Source organism: Rana temporaria, chromosome 10 (assembly GCF_905171775.1).
Source record: "Rana temporaria chromosome 10, aRanTem1.1, whole genome shotgun sequence".
NCBI classification, from domain to species: Eukaryota; Metazoa; Chordata; class Amphibia; order Anura; family Ranidae; genus Rana; species Rana temporaria.
Genome location: NC_053498.1, coordinates 74,212,066 through 74,230,414, shown reverse-complemented (window position 1 = coordinate 74,230,414; position 18,349 = coordinate 74,212,066). Strand labels below are relative to the sequence as shown.

General features: G+C 41.1%; 1 protein-coding gene across 15 annotated transcripts in view; it reads left to right on the top strand.

Moving 5' to 3' along the window:
- PHLDB1 (pleckstrin homology like domain family B member 1) overlaps window positions 1-18,349 on the top strand; it is a 185,872-nt gene that overhangs the window by 133,348 nt on the left and 34,175 nt on the right. For 9 of the 15 annotated variants that reach the window (XM_040325487.1, XM_040325476.1, XM_040325480.1 and 6 more), the window contains exons 10-16: window positions 749-877; window positions 3,419-3,574; window positions 4,919-5,029; window positions 5,790-5,879; window positions 9,581-9,658; window positions 15,152-15,337; window positions 17,691-17,843. In XM_040325487.1, coding sequence (XP_040181421.1) covers window positions 749-877; window positions 3,419-3,574; window positions 4,919-5,029; window positions 5,790-5,879; window positions 9,581-9,658; window positions 15,152-15,337; window positions 17,691-17,843 — 903 coding nt within the window. The remainder of the gene's footprint in view (window positions 1-748; window positions 878-3,418; window positions 3,575-4,918; window positions 5,030-5,789; window positions 5,880-9,580; window positions 9,659-15,151; window positions 15,338-17,690; window positions 17,844-18,349) is intronic. The other 6 variants (XM_040325483.1, XM_040325488.1, XM_040325489.1 and 3 more) reach the window with 4 other exon arrangements.

Genomic DNA, 18,349 nt, shown 5'->3' with positions numbered 1-18,349 from the left:
TACTGTGTGGAGTTAGACAGAAAAACAGGAAGTGAGGATTTCTCAGAAGAAATAAGGACATTTAAAAGCTAAATCGAAGGATGAGGTAAGTGAAGGAGGACTGCACTAAGGTAAAGGAAGCTATTTAGGAAACATTTTTTTTTTTTTACCTTTACAACCCCTTGATGTTTCAACACCTGTAAATATAGTAAAAGTATTGTCCTATTTATTTCATGTCACACACTTACAATCTTTTATTCTTTTTTAGAATTTTGTTCATAAATGTACTTAAGTTCTGCTTGGGAATGGTGTTTTAATGAGACAGAAAGTATATGCACAGTGACTATTTACCTGCGTTGCATAAAGGTGCTGTAAAATAAAACTAGAATGGACAATAAATGTTTCTAGATGACTTATGTGCAGCATTTTTGTGATCATAGTGCAAAGGTTCTGTTTTCATGTTTAGCGTCGGTTGCAGTTCCCTCTGGCAGTGAAGCTGAGATTGTTTAATGAGTTAATCCTGTACCAACACCCCTGCTGTCTTCTGATCTAATCTTTCTCCTCTTCTTTCTCTTTTTCTTCCTTTTCTGTTTTTTTGATATTGTGTTCCTACTTACATCTTTTAATTCTTTTCTATAGTCTTCCATTTCTCACTTCTCCTTTTCTAACCCTCTTATTATATCTGTCTTATTCTGCCTGCGCATGGCTGAGGTTTTAGTGCAGTGTCCTGTTCCCCATTTTGTCTTTTGGATATGCCCACGGGATTAAGATGCGAGAGAAGCTGGAGCAGCAGAGGATGGAAATGCAGAGTGTTCAGCTTTCACATCATGATTTGCAGAGGCAACTCCATAATTGCCCCGAAGCTCTAAGGGAGCAGGTGCAGTGCCAGCTTACAAGGGTCAGTGTGCCAATCAATAGTGGGCCCTATCTGGCACAACTTTCTGCCTCCTATCTTCATTCTTTATTCAAATGCCTTGCTTCCTATCATTCAGCTTGGCTATATGTCTGTACTATGTGTTGTATTGTGCACTGTGCATGTTTTTTGTTGCTTGTACCTGTACACCCTCTGTATAATTTTCTTTACTCTTCTGACTCTGGTAGTCATTGCTTTCAGTTCATCTGTATGTGCATATTCCAAGTCATCACTCTCTATCCTATATGATCATAATTACTTACTCTTGTGCATATTATTTCTCACTTTAATTGCTTGCAAGCATGCATGTTTTAAACTAGATTCAGATTTGGCATCACCTTCTGAGCAGCAGAAAAAAATGCTCCAGGGCACCTAAAAAAACTACTACATAGTGTTGAATGAGAAAATAAACTTATCAAACTTAGTGACAAAAAATAAAATGTATATTATCATAATAGAACCTTCATTAAAATATCTTTCCAGCTGATCAGTTGCATTTAAAATAAAAAAAATTGGCACCATTACACTGGAGCATTTTTTACCAGAGCCATTTTTTAACTCCTTTTGTTAAATAGTACAGCAAAGACTGTTCCTAGAATTAATGATTTTTTTTTTCATCCAATCCAGTGCTATTTGATTAAACTTTGAGATGAACATTTCTTAAAAATGTTAATGCTTAAAACTATAAATGGTTGCTAACCAAAAGTTAGAATTTGGATTTCCTTTTAGATGTAGTGAATTTTTTTTTTTTTGTTTGTTCAACCCACTGGTTCAATATAAATGATTTTTTTAATGATTGCTCCATCCACATATTTGAGGTGGATGGGGGAATCCCTCCCATTAAGCTATTGTTTTCTGACAGCAGGGAGACTTCCTTCTGTCAGAACACACTAATCCGTGCTGCCAGCTGTAGCTGGTGGCACTGATTGATTGGGAAAAACCTGACAGGCTACTTGTACACAAGTTAATCGATAGATCAGGAAGTTTAAAACCTGCCATTTTATTGTTCACTTTTGGACTGGACAAAACTTGTAGTTGTAAATATCATCATTGACGGATTTATAGTTGATCTTGAAGTATGCCGAGTGAGCTCTGGCAAATGCTAAGGAAAAGTCTGACACTTTCCATTGGTGCAGATGCTTGCTGTGAAGTCCCGTCCCTTTACATTCCCGCTGACCTATCTCTATGATGGACAGCCTTGAAAAGCAGAGGAGATGGGAAGGGTTGAGCATGCTTTGATAATAACAGAAAAAGCCTTAAATTTGGCCTTGACAGGAGGTTTTGGGAGTCTGCAGCCAGTATAAGTACATCTAGGGGCCTGCAATTTACATCTCAACAGCTTGTCCCCATCCCTTCTTTCCAGTGACAGTCTTTTATAAATAATATGTCTTCAGTTAGTCGTTCTGGTTTCTTTTGCTGCCAACACTGCCATGTTCAGCCCTGGTAGCCATGTTGTGAGCTCTGCACTCCTGTTTGTACACACTCTCTACCACACCTACCTATGGTTGAGGTTCATCCAGTAGGAGTAAGTGCATGTGTATGTTGACTGATACCTACTGCTAACACTGACTAACCTAAAAATGACAAACTACTTTGGTTATTGCTTATCTTACTTGTGTACAGTTACATTTGTACCAGCCATAATTTAAACTAGTCTTTTTTTTTTTTTTTTCTAGACCATAATTAGACCAACATAATTGGGTGTGTAATAGAAATATATAATAATTACCTATAAAACCAAAACACTGATCATATCCTCTGAACCCCCTGAACTTTGCAAAATGAATTTGAAAACTAATCAGCATAATATTGGTAAAGAAAAAAAAAAGTCTATACTTCAGTATAGGAAGGGTATTTGGTGCAAATTTGATTTGAAATTTTGATTCAAGAGGTTAACTCATCGTGGAACATTGTACATTGTTCTGGTTACTTGCATATGAGGCTTTGAGCATTTTTCCCATATAAATGTTGGTGCCTAGTTTTATACGGTTAAATACAAGGATGGCTGTTTTGCTTGTGGTGAATTTTTTTTTTTATTAAGTATACAAAATTGACTTCTATTGGAAACCCGCAAATTAAAAGGTTTGTGTGGAATTGGGTACACAAACAAACCTAAATCAAACTTAAAACTATATTGTGATATATCTGCTCTGCTTTTATGTATTGTGCATTTTAATCACTTTTGCATATATCTCATTAAACGGGCACAACATCCACCTTGTACTACAGATGGTACATTTCTTTGTGGTGGCAGCAATTTCAAATTCTTGCCAAATATATATCTGTTTTCTGTTGTTGCTTGTGGGATGTTTTCGGGGCTAATTGGTGTTTTTGTGACTTTTTTGTTCAGACTGATTTGACTTGTTACGCTTTTATAGCTCTTAAAATTATTTTGTTTGTTTATTTTTTTTACTTGTCTATTCAGTATCTGCTTTGATGTCCTCACATTGGTCTGTTTATTTGTTATGTAGTGCAGGGTATTGTCTTCTCTTCAATGATGTCAAATGTTACTGTGACTTCATTCAGGAATCTGAGCGTCTAGAATCCCAGATGAAGCTATTTGAAGATCTGGAGTTCCAGCAGCTGGAGAATGAGAGCCGTTTGGAAGAAGAGAGAGAAACGGCAAATCAGCAACTAATGCAGAACAAGGGAGAGTGCCAAAAGAGAATTGCTCATAGAAAGGTAAGAGTGTTTGTATATAGAATTAAAGCGGCGGTCCGACTTATTAAAAGTCAGCAGCTAGTGTTTTTTTTTTTTTTTTTTAAGGACATTTACCTGTCCAGGGTGCCCACGATGTCGGCAGCCGAAGCCGATCCTCTGTGAGGGAATCGGGAAGTGAAGCATTGTGGCTTCCCTGCCCGATACCCTACTGCCCATGCGCGAGCCGAGCGGCGCTATGTGAATGGGCGGATGTCTCCTCAGACACACACACACACACACACAAGGTCCCAGAAGACTCCGCTCCCCATTTCCCAGGAGGCAGCGCGACGAGGAGAAGAAAGAAGAACCACCGCGGACAAGGAAGAGGCAGATTAGGAGATCTGCATAGTAACAGCCATTCTGGTAAGTATGGGGGAAAAAAAAAATCTAGGGCTAGATTCACAAAAGAGATACGATTGTCGTATCTATGCGTCTGATTCATAGAATCAGGTTACGCATAGATAGCCCTAAGATCCGACAGGTGTAATTGACTTGCACCGTCGGATCTTAGGCTGCAATTCTAGGCCGGCCGCTATGTGGCGATTCCATTGCGGTCAGCGTAGAATATGCAAATGACTAGTTACGCCGATTCACGAACGTCCGCTTTGCCCGTCGCTCTAAATTTACCTTGTTTCCGTAGAGATACGCGGCGTAAAACTAAGGGTGCCCTCAAGGTGGCCTAGCCAATGTTAAGTATGGCCGTCGTTCCCGCATCGAAATTTTTAATTTCATGTCGTTTGCGTAAGTCATCCGTGAATGGCGCTGGACGCCATTTACGTTAACGTCAAAACCAATGACGTCCTTGCGACGTCATTTAGCGCAATGCACGTCGGGAAATGTTAGGGACAGAGCATGCGCAGTACGTTCGGCGCAGGAACGCGCCTAATTTAAATGGTGCCCGCCCCATTTGAATTAGGCGGGCTTGCGCCGAGCAGATTTACGCTACGCCGCCGCAAGTTTACAGGTAAGTGCTTTGTGAATCAGGCACTTACGCTGTAAACCTGCGGCGGTGTAACGTAAATGGGATACGTTACGCCGCCGCAGCGTAACAGATTTCTACGTGAATCTGCCCCTTAGTGTTTTGTAGCCTTTTTGGCTATTTTTTTTTTTTTTTTTTGGGTGGACCTCCACTTTAATGTTGTAGTGAGCTCTACCAGCAGGACACAAACTCATAAAATGGTATTTCTTAATGGAAAGCTTAAGTGATATCAAAAGTTTTTTACAGACCAGTTTCAAATGTTTCATCATTAAGTAACTGAGGCTGCATAAAACTCCTAATGTTTAAAGGTAAGTGACTATAAGAATGTTTTATGTTTGTTTTAATAGGAACGTCTAGCTGCACTGGAGCTGCAAGCCAATCAAATTAGATTTCAGTCTGCACAGGATGCTGAACGTCTTGGTCAGGAAAGAAGTGCCACTTTAGTACAGCTACACAAGGTAAAATATAGACAAAGTGCACAACATTATTTTTATTGCAGAATGGTGGATGGTATTGACATTGTTTTACTTTGGTTTTAATATATTTGGAAAGGAGGTGAGAAGCTTAAAGGGGTTGTAAAGGAAAACATATTTTTTCATAATAAGCATCCTTTACCTGCAGACATTCCTCTTTTCACTTCCTCATTGTTCGTTTTTTTGCTCAGAAGTTGCTCTATTTCTTCTCTGTTCTGTTCACTTCCTGCTTGTCTGATTGTTACTCACCACTGTGAAGGAAGGCTTTACAGCGGTGGTCAGTAACGTGCTCACCCCCTCCTGGGAACTACATCTGTGCGGCAGGACGCTCTCTACATGTTAGAGACTTCAAGGAGGTGTGAATTACTGAGAATGCCGCAATGCATACTGGGAAATGTAGTTCTTACATGAACGAGCGATGCAAACCAGGAAGTGAATGAGAGAACAGAAACTAGAACGCCGGAGGTGATATAGATGAAGGAATTTAATAGGTATTTACTCGTTTTTTAACAGAATCATTACACTATTCTGTCTGTCTACCTTGCAGACATTAATTTTAGGCAAAACATTTTTTTCCTTTAGTGACCCTTTAAGGAAAAATGTGGCCATTTCTCTAAAATTATTTAATGGTTGTTATGATACTAATGTTGCTGTAAATAACTGTTATCTAAAATTTTTCCCACAATATTTTTTATGGATTTTCGGTATGAGTCATGCTTTGTTTAATCCCCTTGTGTTATAACAGGAAAAGGAAAAGCTGGTTCAACTGGAGAGAAGATATCAAACCCTGACAAGGCAACGGGGTTTTTCCACTGGGTCATCTGCTCTCAGGGAGGTAATGATCACACCAGCTTTTACAATAATCCTAAAAAAATGCTGACCGTTAACCACACATCTTGAAAAGAACCAGATGATGCCTTCCTTCTCTATAATTATTTATACTGTAGACTAGCACAAAATATGATACATTTTACACACATATAACACTACATTTACTCCGGTTTACAGGGCCTTGAAAAAGTATTTATACCCTTTGAAATTTTTCACATTTTGTCATGTTACAACCAAAAACATAAATGTATTTTATTAGGATTTGATGTGATATACCAACACAAAGTGGCACATAATTATGAAGTGGAAAAAAAATTATAAATGGTTATCAATTTTTTTTACAAATTCATATCTGAAAAGTGTGGCGTGCATTTGTATTCAGCCCCCCTGAGTCAATACGAAACCACCTTTCGCTGCAAGTCTTTTTTTGGAGATGTATCTACCAGCTTTGCACATCTAGAGGGTGACATTTTTGCCCTTTACTTCTTTGCAAAACAGATCAAGCTCTGTCAGATTGGATGGAGAGCTCCGTCAACAGCAATTTTCAAGTCTTGCCACATATTCTCAATTGGATTTAGGTCTGGACTTTGACTGGGCCATTCCCAACACATGAATATGCTGCACTGTAGCTCTGTCTGTATGTTTAGGGTCGCTGTCCTGCGGGAAGGTGAACCTCCGCCCCAGTCTCAATTCTCTTGCAGGTTTTCTTCTAAGATTGACCTGTATTTGGCTCCATCCATCTTCCTTTCAGCTCTGACCAGCTTCCCTGTCCCTGCTGAAGAAAAGCATCCCCACAACATGATGCTGCCACCACCATGTTTCACAGTGGGGATTGTGTATTCAGGGTGATGTGCAGTGTCCCCCACATGGAATCTCGCAAACTGGACTTCTTAAGGCTTTCCTCTTGCCACTCTTTCATAAATAAATGCCAGATTTGTGGAGTGCACGACTAATAGTTGTCCTGTGGAAAGATGCTCCCACCTGAGCTGTGGATCTCTGCAGCTCCTCAAGAATTACCATACATTTTCCATTTTGGGATGATCGATTGAACAGTGCTCCGGGAGATGTAAAGCTTGGGATATATTTTTATAACTTAACCTTGCTTTAAACTTTTCCACAACTTTATCCCTGACCTGTCTGGTGTGTTCCTTGGCCTTCATGATTCTGTTTGTTCACTAAGATTCTCTAATAAAACTCTGAGGGCTTCACAGGACAGCTGTATGTATACTGAGATTACATTAGAGACAGGTGGACTCCATTTACTAATTGGGTGACTCCTGAAGGCAATTTATCATTTTCCTTCCACTTCACAATTATGTGCCACTTTGTGTTGGTCTATCACATAAAATCCCAATAAAATACATTTACGTTTGTAACATGACTAAATGTAGAAAATTTCAAGGCATTGTAATTCAGTGTTGCATGTGCAGTGTTCTTGTTACCTTCCTTCCAGGGCAGCACAGGAGAGTGAGTAGCTTCTGCCAACTGACAGGAACCACCCTTGTCCACAAAACTTAAAGAGATCCCTACTGGCTGCTCAGTTTTCGCATTTTCTTTGGTGGGGAATAGATTGGATCACTTTTAATCTTTGATGGAAAAATCACTCGTAATTGTGTTGTCCTGCTTTTGTATCCTTCAGTATCTTCCTGCTTATGTGATGATTTCCCCTTTAGAGCTTGGCAAGAACTAGGACTAGGGACTGATTCTCTTAGAAAGCCCAGTGGGGCGCTGCAGGGATCTCTTGATTAATGATGCCGTATTCTTTTCCAATCTGGAATAGCATCTTCTCTCCAGGAGCTTTGACCTGTGGCTCTGGGATCCATGAGGCATATGGGGTTAAGGGTGGGCTTAAGATGGGGATTTTCTGGGCCATGCTTCCCAGAGTAGATGTGCAAGCATGTACAAGTTGTCCATTATATACTGGCATGCACTTTTTAATCTTTTTTTTTTATTAATGTTGACAGAATAAACCCCCAAAAGGTTATTGCTGTAAAATTAAAATTTCCAGTCTAAAGGAAACCCTAATTTATAAATGTTTTCATTAGATTGTAGATGCGGTCATTATCAGATTCTTACAGAAAACACCACAACAGTGGGGTTATATAAGCAAGCAAGGGAGGACCAGAATTATTCCATTCAGCTTCTGTAATGGAGATCCCTTTCTGGAGCAAAGCAAACTTGGCTTTTATTTCTGCCAGTCACTTGAAGGGCAACATGAATATTCTAGTAATAAAAAATATCAGTGGTCCTTAAATATAGACATCTCTCTGTGGTCTATTGGGGCCACCAGTATTTCATTAAAGTTTAAAAAGTATTTTCTTTGTAGGTATCAGAGAGCGAGAATTTCAGATACATCCTCAGCACCAGAGTTCCTACAAGGTGGCACATATCAAGGTCTCGTTGTCAATATCCAGGCCCAAGTTGTTGCCTACAGTGAATTTAGTATTTCTATTTGTGGTGGTACATAATAGCCAGTTCTGGGGACTTTGTATTGGTGACCTGTTTATTTCTAACACACTCTCCTTTGCTGTCCTGAAAGTTTTCCAGGATGGAGTTACGGGTGACCATAGATGGCCCAAATTTCAGCAAGTTAATGCTGGATCTGACAAAATTGGGGGGGGGGGGGGGGGGGGGTGGCAGCAGCCACTAAGTCAGTTGAAAAATATTTGGTCAAACTGTGGCTACATCCTATACTACATCCAGTTGCTGTTCAAATATTAAGCAGCCAGGTGTGCTGTGGCTGCTCATATACAATGGCTGGTAGAAAATATTCCTCGCTGTTGCCGTAAATGGAGGAATCAAACAAATTTTCTCTTATTCTGCCCAATGATTTAAAAAAAGAAAACCCAAGCCATGTATGGCTAACTTTACTCCTAGTACCCTCAGTTTCCAACACTTCTTGTCCCATAGTAGCAGGTTTACTAAAACTGGTGCACTCTGAATGTGGTGCAGCTGTGCCTGCTAGCCAATCGGCGTCTAATTGTAGCTTGTTCAATAAAACTGGAAGCTGATTGGTTTCTGTGGAGATTTGGCACTCTCCAGTTTTTTTGTAAATAACCCCCATAATGTCTTCAACTTTGAATCATTAATGTCCTTAAATCTTTTTATTTAGACCATGAGGCACATGAGTTGCCACTCTGGCTACTGCATTGGCCATGCTCAAAATGATGTCTCAAATTTAATAGAATGGATCAAAACAATGGGAGGCATTAAAATGTACCATAAGATTTTTTTAATCCAGAAAAAAAGAGACCCTTTCAAATTGGTATTCTCATATCTAAGATTTGGAAACTAGACACTTAATATAATATATTTTGTCCTCCTGTCATGTCGCCCATTCCCCTAATTTTGTATCTGGTGTCAACTGGGCATAAAGTGAGCGTCAAATCTCCCCAAGATTAGGACACAGACTGCAATTAAAACCTGACAGATTTATTAACCCTTCCCTACTATGGAAAATTGCCTGGATATCTACCCTAACACATAATGTATATGTTCTATTTATTGCATCATTTATGTCCTAATAGAGCAATAAATTATGAGATTATGAGCCCAGGCCATAACTCCTATGGATGCATCCCTACTTCCTGCTTACGTTGGCTGCTTGGTGCATTGCCCAGTTTTAGCCCTTTGCCTCCTGCCATGCTTGTTTTGTTATCCATGTTTCTGTTTTCCCTGGCTTTCCTCTTCCTCCCTTGCTTTTAGGAATACCTGTCCTTTGCTGATGCTCTCTGCCTGTACAATGCTTCATCTTCCACTCTTTCGTTTCACCCTCTTTCGGAGGTACAATATCTCATTTACTATTTTAATAATTCTATGTGAGGTTGTAAAGCAGGGGTGTCCAACCTTTTGACTTTCCTGGGCCACATTGGAAGAAGAGGAATTATCTTGGGCCACACATAAAATAAGGCTAGCTGATGAGCAGAAAAAGTCGGGCAGATCACAAATTAACGATCACTAATATGGATAATGTACCTAATAACATTTGATATTTTTTATTCTAAAAGTAAAAGAGGCCAACCTAAAACTAGTGTGATATTAAAGCGGGAGTTCACCCATTTAAAAAAAAAAAAAAAATCTCCCCTTAGCTTCCTGCTCGTTCGGTCTAGGGGAATCGGCTATTTATATTAAAATATGTGCAGTACTTACCCGTTTTCGAGCTGCATCTTCTTCCGTCGCTTCCGGGTATGGGTCTTCTGGAGCGGGCGTTCCTTCTTGATTGACATTCTTCCGAGAGGCTTCCGACGGTCGCATCCATCGCGTCACTCGTAGCCGAAAGAAGCCGAACGTCGGTGCGGCTCTATACTGCGCCTGCGCACCGACGTTCGGCTTCTTTCGGAAAATCGTGACGCGATGGATGCGACCGTCGGAAGCCTCTCGGAAACCTGTCAATCAAGAAGGAACGCCCATTCCCGAAGCCCATACCCGGAAGCGACGGAGAGGATGCGTCTCGTAAACGGGTAAGTACTGCACATAGTTTAAAATAAATAGCCGATTCCCCTAGTAATAACGAGCAGGAAGCTAAGGGGGAAAAGTGCCCTCTAAGGGTGAACCCCCGCTTTAAGGCTTCATTTCCATGGACGTTTTTACAGCCACTTTCTTTAGCCTTTTTTACAGCTTAAAAACGCCTGTCCATGTTTATTTTTATTTTTTTTGAGCGTTTTTTAACGTCTGGCGTTTTTACAGCTCTACTCTGGAGCTTCAGAACGCACTGGTCCTTTTTTTTTTTTTTTTTTTTGCAGCTTAAAAACGGCTCAGCCATCTACAGCTCAAAAACATCATGGTGGGCATGAGGCCATAGACTAACATGGAGAGCCGTTTTTAAGCTGCAAAAAACGCTCAGAAAAGTGGCTGTAAAAACGTAAAATGGAAATGAAGCCTTAACACTGTTTTTGATAATCCAACGCATCAATATCTGGCTTGATGGACGTAGAATCAATTCTCAAGGTGCTCATCAGAGGTTTTGGTTCTAATTTTGCCCTTTGTGAGCTTCATCATGGAAAATAGTTCACAAATATAGGTGCTGCCGAAAACTGATGACATGAATTAGGCCCCTTTCAGACGTCCGCTCCGCTCGTCCGTGTATTACAAGTCCGTTAACGGACTTGTAATACATCCCTATGGGATCGCGTCCGTTAGCGGATGGAGCATCCGCTAGCGTCCGCGTCCGTCGGGATCCGGTTTTCGGACAGAAGAAAACCCTATTTTTCTTCCGTCCGGCGGAGCGGAACTGATGCAGACGGACAGACGGTCCGTCTGCATCAGGTTCCCCATAGGGCAGAGCGGAGCTGAGACAGGGCGGTCCCTGCACTGTGTGCGGGGACCGCCCTATCCGCCGACAGCTCAGCGGGGATCCCCGCTGAGCCGACGGAGACACACGGAGCGGACCCAGAAACGGTCCGCTCCGTGTGAAAGAGCCCTAAGGCATGATTGTGAAGTGTGGGATAGTGTAGGCTAAGTGTAAACACATTTTTATACAAATAATAATAAATAAAAAATAAATAAAAATTTCTAAGTAAGTTTACGATTTTGTGTTGGGCAGTATTCATAGCCGTCTTGGGCTGCATGTGGCCCATGGGCCACAGGTTGGACACCCCTGTTGTAAAGGTACATTTTATTTTGTTTTTGTCTTAATCAGATATTCTGCAAGTCCACACCTGTTCAGGAGAGCTGTATTGGTATTATGAAGGCAGGTTTCATTTGAGTCATAGGCATATAGAGTGACAAATGCTAAAATAAGTGACAATGGTGTTCTCTAAATGCAACTTGGAGTCTGCTCACATATTCAGAGAACCTGTCATTGTCAATGTCTCCTGCCAGGTATGCCCATGACTAACATCTGTGATGCCTGCTGCCGATAATCTTTAATCTATGGTCCTAGTTCATTTAGTATAATGAAACCGTACATTATATAGCAAACACACATTTTTCAGTAAGCTGAGATTTGGTGGTTGTAGTATACTTTTAGAAGAGCTAGGTGATGTTAGCAGAACATTACCTTTGTTACCCAAAGAACTACTTAGTGTTACTAAACCAGGTCCTGCATTCACTATATCTGATCTCCCACAGTACACAGGACATGGAATTGAAATAGTTTTAGTAAATATAAACTGCTAAAAACCTTTTCTCATCAGCAGTATATAGCATTCTTATGACTTATATCAGTGTCTGGTTAGAGCCTGTAGGAGGAGGACTCCTGACCCTCTGTCTGGACAGTTCTGATTGGCCCTGCGCTGATCACATGCACTCTCCCAAGAAAAAAACAACTCTAGCAATACACACCTAACTGAGCATGTGCAGCTTGCCCCCAAGGCTCTCTTCCATCATGAGATGGTTTGGGGACTGTGGAAGAAAGGGAGGATCAGAGTAGACAGTATCAAACAGCCTTTTTGCACAATGCAGAGGCCTAACCCCTTAGGTTCAACATTGAGTATCACAAGCCTGCTTTACTGCATATACAGACTAATTTTACTGTTGTGGGTTTAGTAACACTTTAAAGCTGAACCTCAGGCAAACCACATATACAGGAGCCATTTTAAATGACAAAAGATTTGTATTTTTGCCCTGAGATTTAAAGAAGTCTTTCCAGACAGCACAACCAGCCTGGTGACTTGCAATTAAGCAGTATAACCTAGCCATCTCCTTCTCCAGCCTGTGCTTGGACAGTGAAGGAGCAGCAGCAGAATGATGAGCTCATCCTTTTTGCTCTCTCCTCTTTTCTAACATTAGTAGCATACAAATGATCTAACCTAGTAAACCAAACACTTGTGCCCACACTGCTTTAAAGTCATTAGGAATCAGTTGGCATTACGCTGTTTCTTTGTCTACCCCCCCATAAATGTATTATCGTGATGGATAAAGAAATTGACCAAAAGAAAAGGGGTAGGAAATAAAATGGCCCAGAAACGTGTGCCTCAGCTTTAGCCATATGGATCCCATAAGGAGTAATCTAAAGTGGATCTGAACCCAAGAACAGAACTTTAATACGAGGGGTCTTCAAACATTTTCCACACTTTTTTATATTTTCATTTGGAAACCGTGAGAGAGTGAGGAGTAGTAATTGGTCTTGTCTGAGAGTGTCATGTGACTAGTCTGTCTGGCATGCCGGCTGACCTTGCAGTTTAGTATAAGAGTTGTCACGCTCTGGTGGAGATGACTGCAAAACTTTTTGAAGAATCCTCGTATATTGCATCTTATCAGTCCTTAACAGTGGTATCGCTATTACCAGTAGGGGGTCGTCTTATATGTATATATATAATTTCTATGTTCACCTGATGATCCTGCCAGAAACACGTGTCCTAGGAAACGCTCAGTCACTGTATTGTATCTATGGAGAAGTAGTTTCATCACCCAAGGCTGCTCTCCTGATTTGAACTACAAACACCTCATCTCTACTATTTAAGGAGGAGGTATTCTCTAGTTCACTGAAGATTTTTGGGAAGACTGATAACACTAATGCCCTGTACACGCGATCGGTTCGTCTGATGAAAACGGACCGATGGACCGTTTTAATTGGACGAACCGATCGTGTGTGGGCTCCATCGTTTTTTTTTTCCCCATCGGTGAAAAAAAATAGAACCTGTTTTAAATTTTTCTTATGGTTAAAAAAACAATTGTCTGTAGGGAAATCCATCGGTCAAAAATCCATGCATGCTCAGAATCAAGTCGACGCATGCTCGGAAGCATTAAACTTCATTTTTCTCAGCATGTTGTTATGTTTTACTTCACCGCGTTGGACACAATCGTTTTTTTAACCGATGGTGTGTAAGCAAGACTGATCAAAGTCTGCTTCATCGGATATCTGATGAAAAAAATCCATCGGTCCGTTTTCATCAGACGAACCGATCGTGTGTACAGGGCATTAGATATCGGTTCAGTACACAGACATTTTCAAGGACACTGGAATTCTGTCAGGATCAATATTTATTTTCTCTACCTACAAAAAAAATTAAAAGGAAAAACCATGCAACAACCACATCTCGGTACTGGTAAGCTGCAATATATTACATTTTGTCCTTGGGCTTGGATATTCTTTAAATGTAAACTATTAATATAAAAATGTTGTAGCTGCTATTTCTGGCTTTCTGGCCAGTAAATGATTGAACCCGGACATGGCTAGTAGAAATATACATTTCCAACCTGTATAATTATTATGGGTAACTGACTAGCTAAAACTGCCTAACTGAACAATGTACTTCTAAGCAAAACTTACTATGATGTGCATATATTAAAAACAAGCAAATAAAAAAATCATCTGTCATATAAGAGTTGTAGTATACCAAAATGGTTTAAGTAAAGAAAAACTGCCCTCAATGAACACGTTTTAGAACGAAGACTTGGCACAAGCCTCAAGTTTATCTAAAAGTTAATAAAGCACCAGTGGTATGCTATCAGGCCTCTGGATGCCTGTAAATGAGTTTTGCTTACTTATAAAGTGTCTGGGGGCCAGCGAATGGATCAGAGGTGCCAGAAAGCTACTGGTGGGCATCTCTCCCTCATTAACTAAGACCGGAACAATTCCATTCAAGTAGATTAACTGAATACTAATAATAAAAAAAAGGCTGTTACCTGTGCACGGCATGTGCTCATTGTTGCACGTCTCCCTGCTCTACAACTCATGTTGCTGTTGAGGTCTGGTGCATGGGTCTGTGTCGGGTTGGGTAAACTGCTAAATCGTAAAATAAAAACACTTTGATTTCAGTTGTTTGTTTTAGAAGAGATGAGATTCAGGCTGTATTTTAGGAGAAATTATTATCTTGTAGAATTGGCGCCCAAAAGTGTAACTTCCGCTCATTTGTCTCCTCTCCCCCTTCGCTGCCACAGTTGGCACCTTTCAGAGGGAGGGGGAACAGGATACCTGTCTTTGACAGGTATCCTTTTCCCTCTTCCGGGAGTCCGCGCTGTGGCCCGTAAGGCTGCCGCGTTCCCTTACCTGCAATGGTCGCGGCAGCACCCAACAGCTGCGGTGCCGACATTGCTGGACTCCAGAACAGGTAAGTGTCCTATTATTAAAAGCCAGCAGCTGCAGTATGTGTTTTTTATTTTTTGGGGGCGGACCTCCACTTTAAACAATTTTAAAGACAGCAATTTTGGATTGAGCAGTTCCTTCAGAGAGGAACAGCAAATTAGAGTCGTGTGCAGCCTTGGGTTAGTTTGCATTTTACCCTATATATCGATTGTTGGCTAACCGCGATTTCATCTTTTGGAGTCATATTTTGCCTGTTGACTGATGTTCATGACTTACTAAAAAGCTGTGCAATGTATTATTTTCTTTAGTACATCACCTTAGATCAACTTCATGATATACTGGGAAACATGGTGCCAGGCACTACCAATAGTGCTCTTCCTTCTGAAGGTTTTGATGCAAAACCAAACCCTAGTGCTCATTCCTGTGAAGATCCCTCTTCTGTTCATCACTGCTCTTCATCATCATCCTCCTCCTCTCCCTCCATCTCGCTGGAGGTTGGTTCACTACCATAAAGCTATCTTTATTTTCTCTTATATTTATGATTTTGCATTGTGCCTTTAGAATCTATTTCAACAGGTGTTTACCTGACATTGTGTAGTCAAATCTTCATTGTATATCAGAAGATAAACTGTGATGGTCAGATTTAAGCTGGCCATGGATGGATTAAAATTAGCCCTGTTCAGCAGGGACCAGCTGAATTTCAATCCATCTGTGGCCTTTCCCGTTTGAGAGGCGTTGATCTAGTGATTGACTTCTTCCAAACTGGGTCTGCTGGAAAGTTAGTGTTTGATCAGGGCATGCAGCCAATCAGCTGCAGCGCTGATCAGTGTATTTTGACAGAGGAGTCCCACTGTCAGAATACAATAGCACTGCAGGGAGTGGATAGGGCAATCCATTCAGTGTTTGTTTTTGTTTTTTGGATCAGTCCATTGGCTTGCCAGCTTTAGGCTCCCAGGGACAGTCGAACTTGCATCCACACGCTGACCATCTTAGATGCTACTGCTAGGCATGTCAATGGAGATGGCAGTGTGAAGGGATAACCATGTCTGGTTGGTGCTGCTTCCACCACTAATCTCATTGGGAGAACAAGAGTGACTGGGTCAGGTTTTCTAATCTGCCTGATTGATTGCTCCCACAGCAACTAAATATTTAGGTTATGGGCCTCCATAGATATAAGATGGTTTCTTCATCATGCTGAGGATATCCTGATTGGATGGCTGCCATCTCAAGTCTATGGTTAACTTTGAAGAGATTTTTGTACTTCTTCTTCAGGTCTCCTTTGAACATAAACAAAAATAAAAAATGATTACGCAGGTATACAGACTAAATATAAAAGTGCAAGCTACTGGCAACAACACAACAGGACCAATCGTGATAAACGTGAAACAAATTTTACGCGTTAAACAGATATTAAATAAACTAGTGTCCATAAAGTGTGAACAACTAGGGCTGTTCTAAATGGTGCAGGTGAATTCCTTGATGAACATCCAATAACAGTGTAAGTGTAATTGATGTGCGTTTTTGATCACCTAAGTGCACCTCCACAGATATTTATATAACATGCCTCCTTACCAGAGGTCTATACTCCAGAGTCTAGACAGGCGTGATATGCAAGTATAGAAGATCCAGCCAACTTCCTCTATTATATTGCAGTTGGCAGTTACTGTCATGGCTGATAGTAAAGTTTACTCCTTAGTAGGGAAACCTAAAACAGACACATGGTGTAAAACTGCTTGACAGTTTATTAAAAGAAATCCGTGCTGAACACTTAGGCCTTGTACACACGAGAGGATTTCCGCTGGAAACGGTCCGCCGGACCGTTTCCAGCGGATAAATCCTCTGGCGGATTTTGATCTGATGGCTGTACACACCATCAGATCAAAATCCCCGCGGAATACATCCGCGGTGACGACGCGGCGACGCGCGCGACCCTGGAAGGTAAATACTTCCACGCATGTGTCGAATCATTACGACGCATGCAAGGGATGGGATGGGATCGGACGGACTTATCCGGTGAGTCTGTACAGACGACCGGATAAGTCCGCTGGACAGGTTTCAAGCGGATAGATATCTTGGCATGCTAAGAAATTTTTATCCGCTTAAAAACCGCCGGCTGGACAAATGTCCGTTAGGCCGTACACACGACCAGATCTATCTGCTGGAACTGATCCGCGGATCAATCCCAGCGGATCGATCCGGTCGTGTGTACGGGGCCTTACAGAAATCTTGTATAAAACAAGCATTTAATAGATCCAAGACATCCTAGAAGTCAATCGACCGGCAACAGAGTTGGTGTGCGTGGTATCTCACAGACATGGACTCCACCCGACGTGTTTTGTTAGAATTAACGTCATTTGGGGCATTAACTACTTTAAACATGTAAAGTCAGTGGGGCACATGCAGAAATGGCCATCTAAAACTCATCATATGGAATCGAGAGTAGAGCGATTAGAAAACTTTACCTGATCACTGTTGTTTTACCCCTGTCACCCCAGCATCATGGGTGTCTGCAGCTCACCACCCCTATCTTTCCCATTTCTTAAACATGAATGGTCATACAATGTGAACATTTGTGTTTTGGAAACTTTTCCCTGTACAGGACAACATAGTGTCCACAACAACGATTAGGTGTTCTTGGATAAGACAGAGCTGTGGTTGATAAGGCAGAGCTATTTGGTTGAATTCCATAGCTATAACAAATAGTTGTCTGATATGTAATACCTTATCTTCTTGATACGACTGTTATAGGTGACGCTACTATTTTTATTTGTTTCATTTATTTTTTTTCTTTCTGCTTCATTCTCATGTGCTTTTTTACTGCTTACTTTCTCTTTCCCACAACATCAGGTGAATTCACAGATTAACGAGGGTCACTCTGCACTTATTCCTCCTCCTCTGACAGACTGGTATCAAGAATTTGCATCTGTTCCCTCCTCCACTGTTTCTTCCTCCCCACCTCCCCTTCCTGCTAAGTCTCATGCCTCTCGTAAGGCCCAGCAGGTAATTCCCTCCCATCCCACCCATCCCGTCCCGCCTGCGTGTCAAACCAAATCCTAATAGAGAAGGAATGCATCCATTTTTATAAATATAGTCATAGATAATAGAAGCATGTTTAAAATTATTAATAATTATTATAGTCTTCTCTGGTAAACTGTGAAAAATAACCATTTTAAATTGTTGATGTGTGAGTGAATTTTAAAGCTGAACTCTGGCCACAAAAACTAAATATTTTTTTTTTTTAATATTCCTCAATATCCACAAAGGATATGAATCCACTTTATGTTAACCATGTAAAATTTATGATATTCTCTAGAAAGGAGAGCTGTGGGGGAGGTACACAGCAGGTCCACCCACTACAGCAGGGGTGCCCAACCTTTTGAAGCGAGAGGGCCACTTAAGCGACTTGGTAACCGGTCGCGGGCCTCAATCAGCGGAGCGGGCGGATGGCAGGTCTGTGTCCGTTTTGCATATGCAGAGCGGGCACAGACACAGCCTGATCAGTTTGG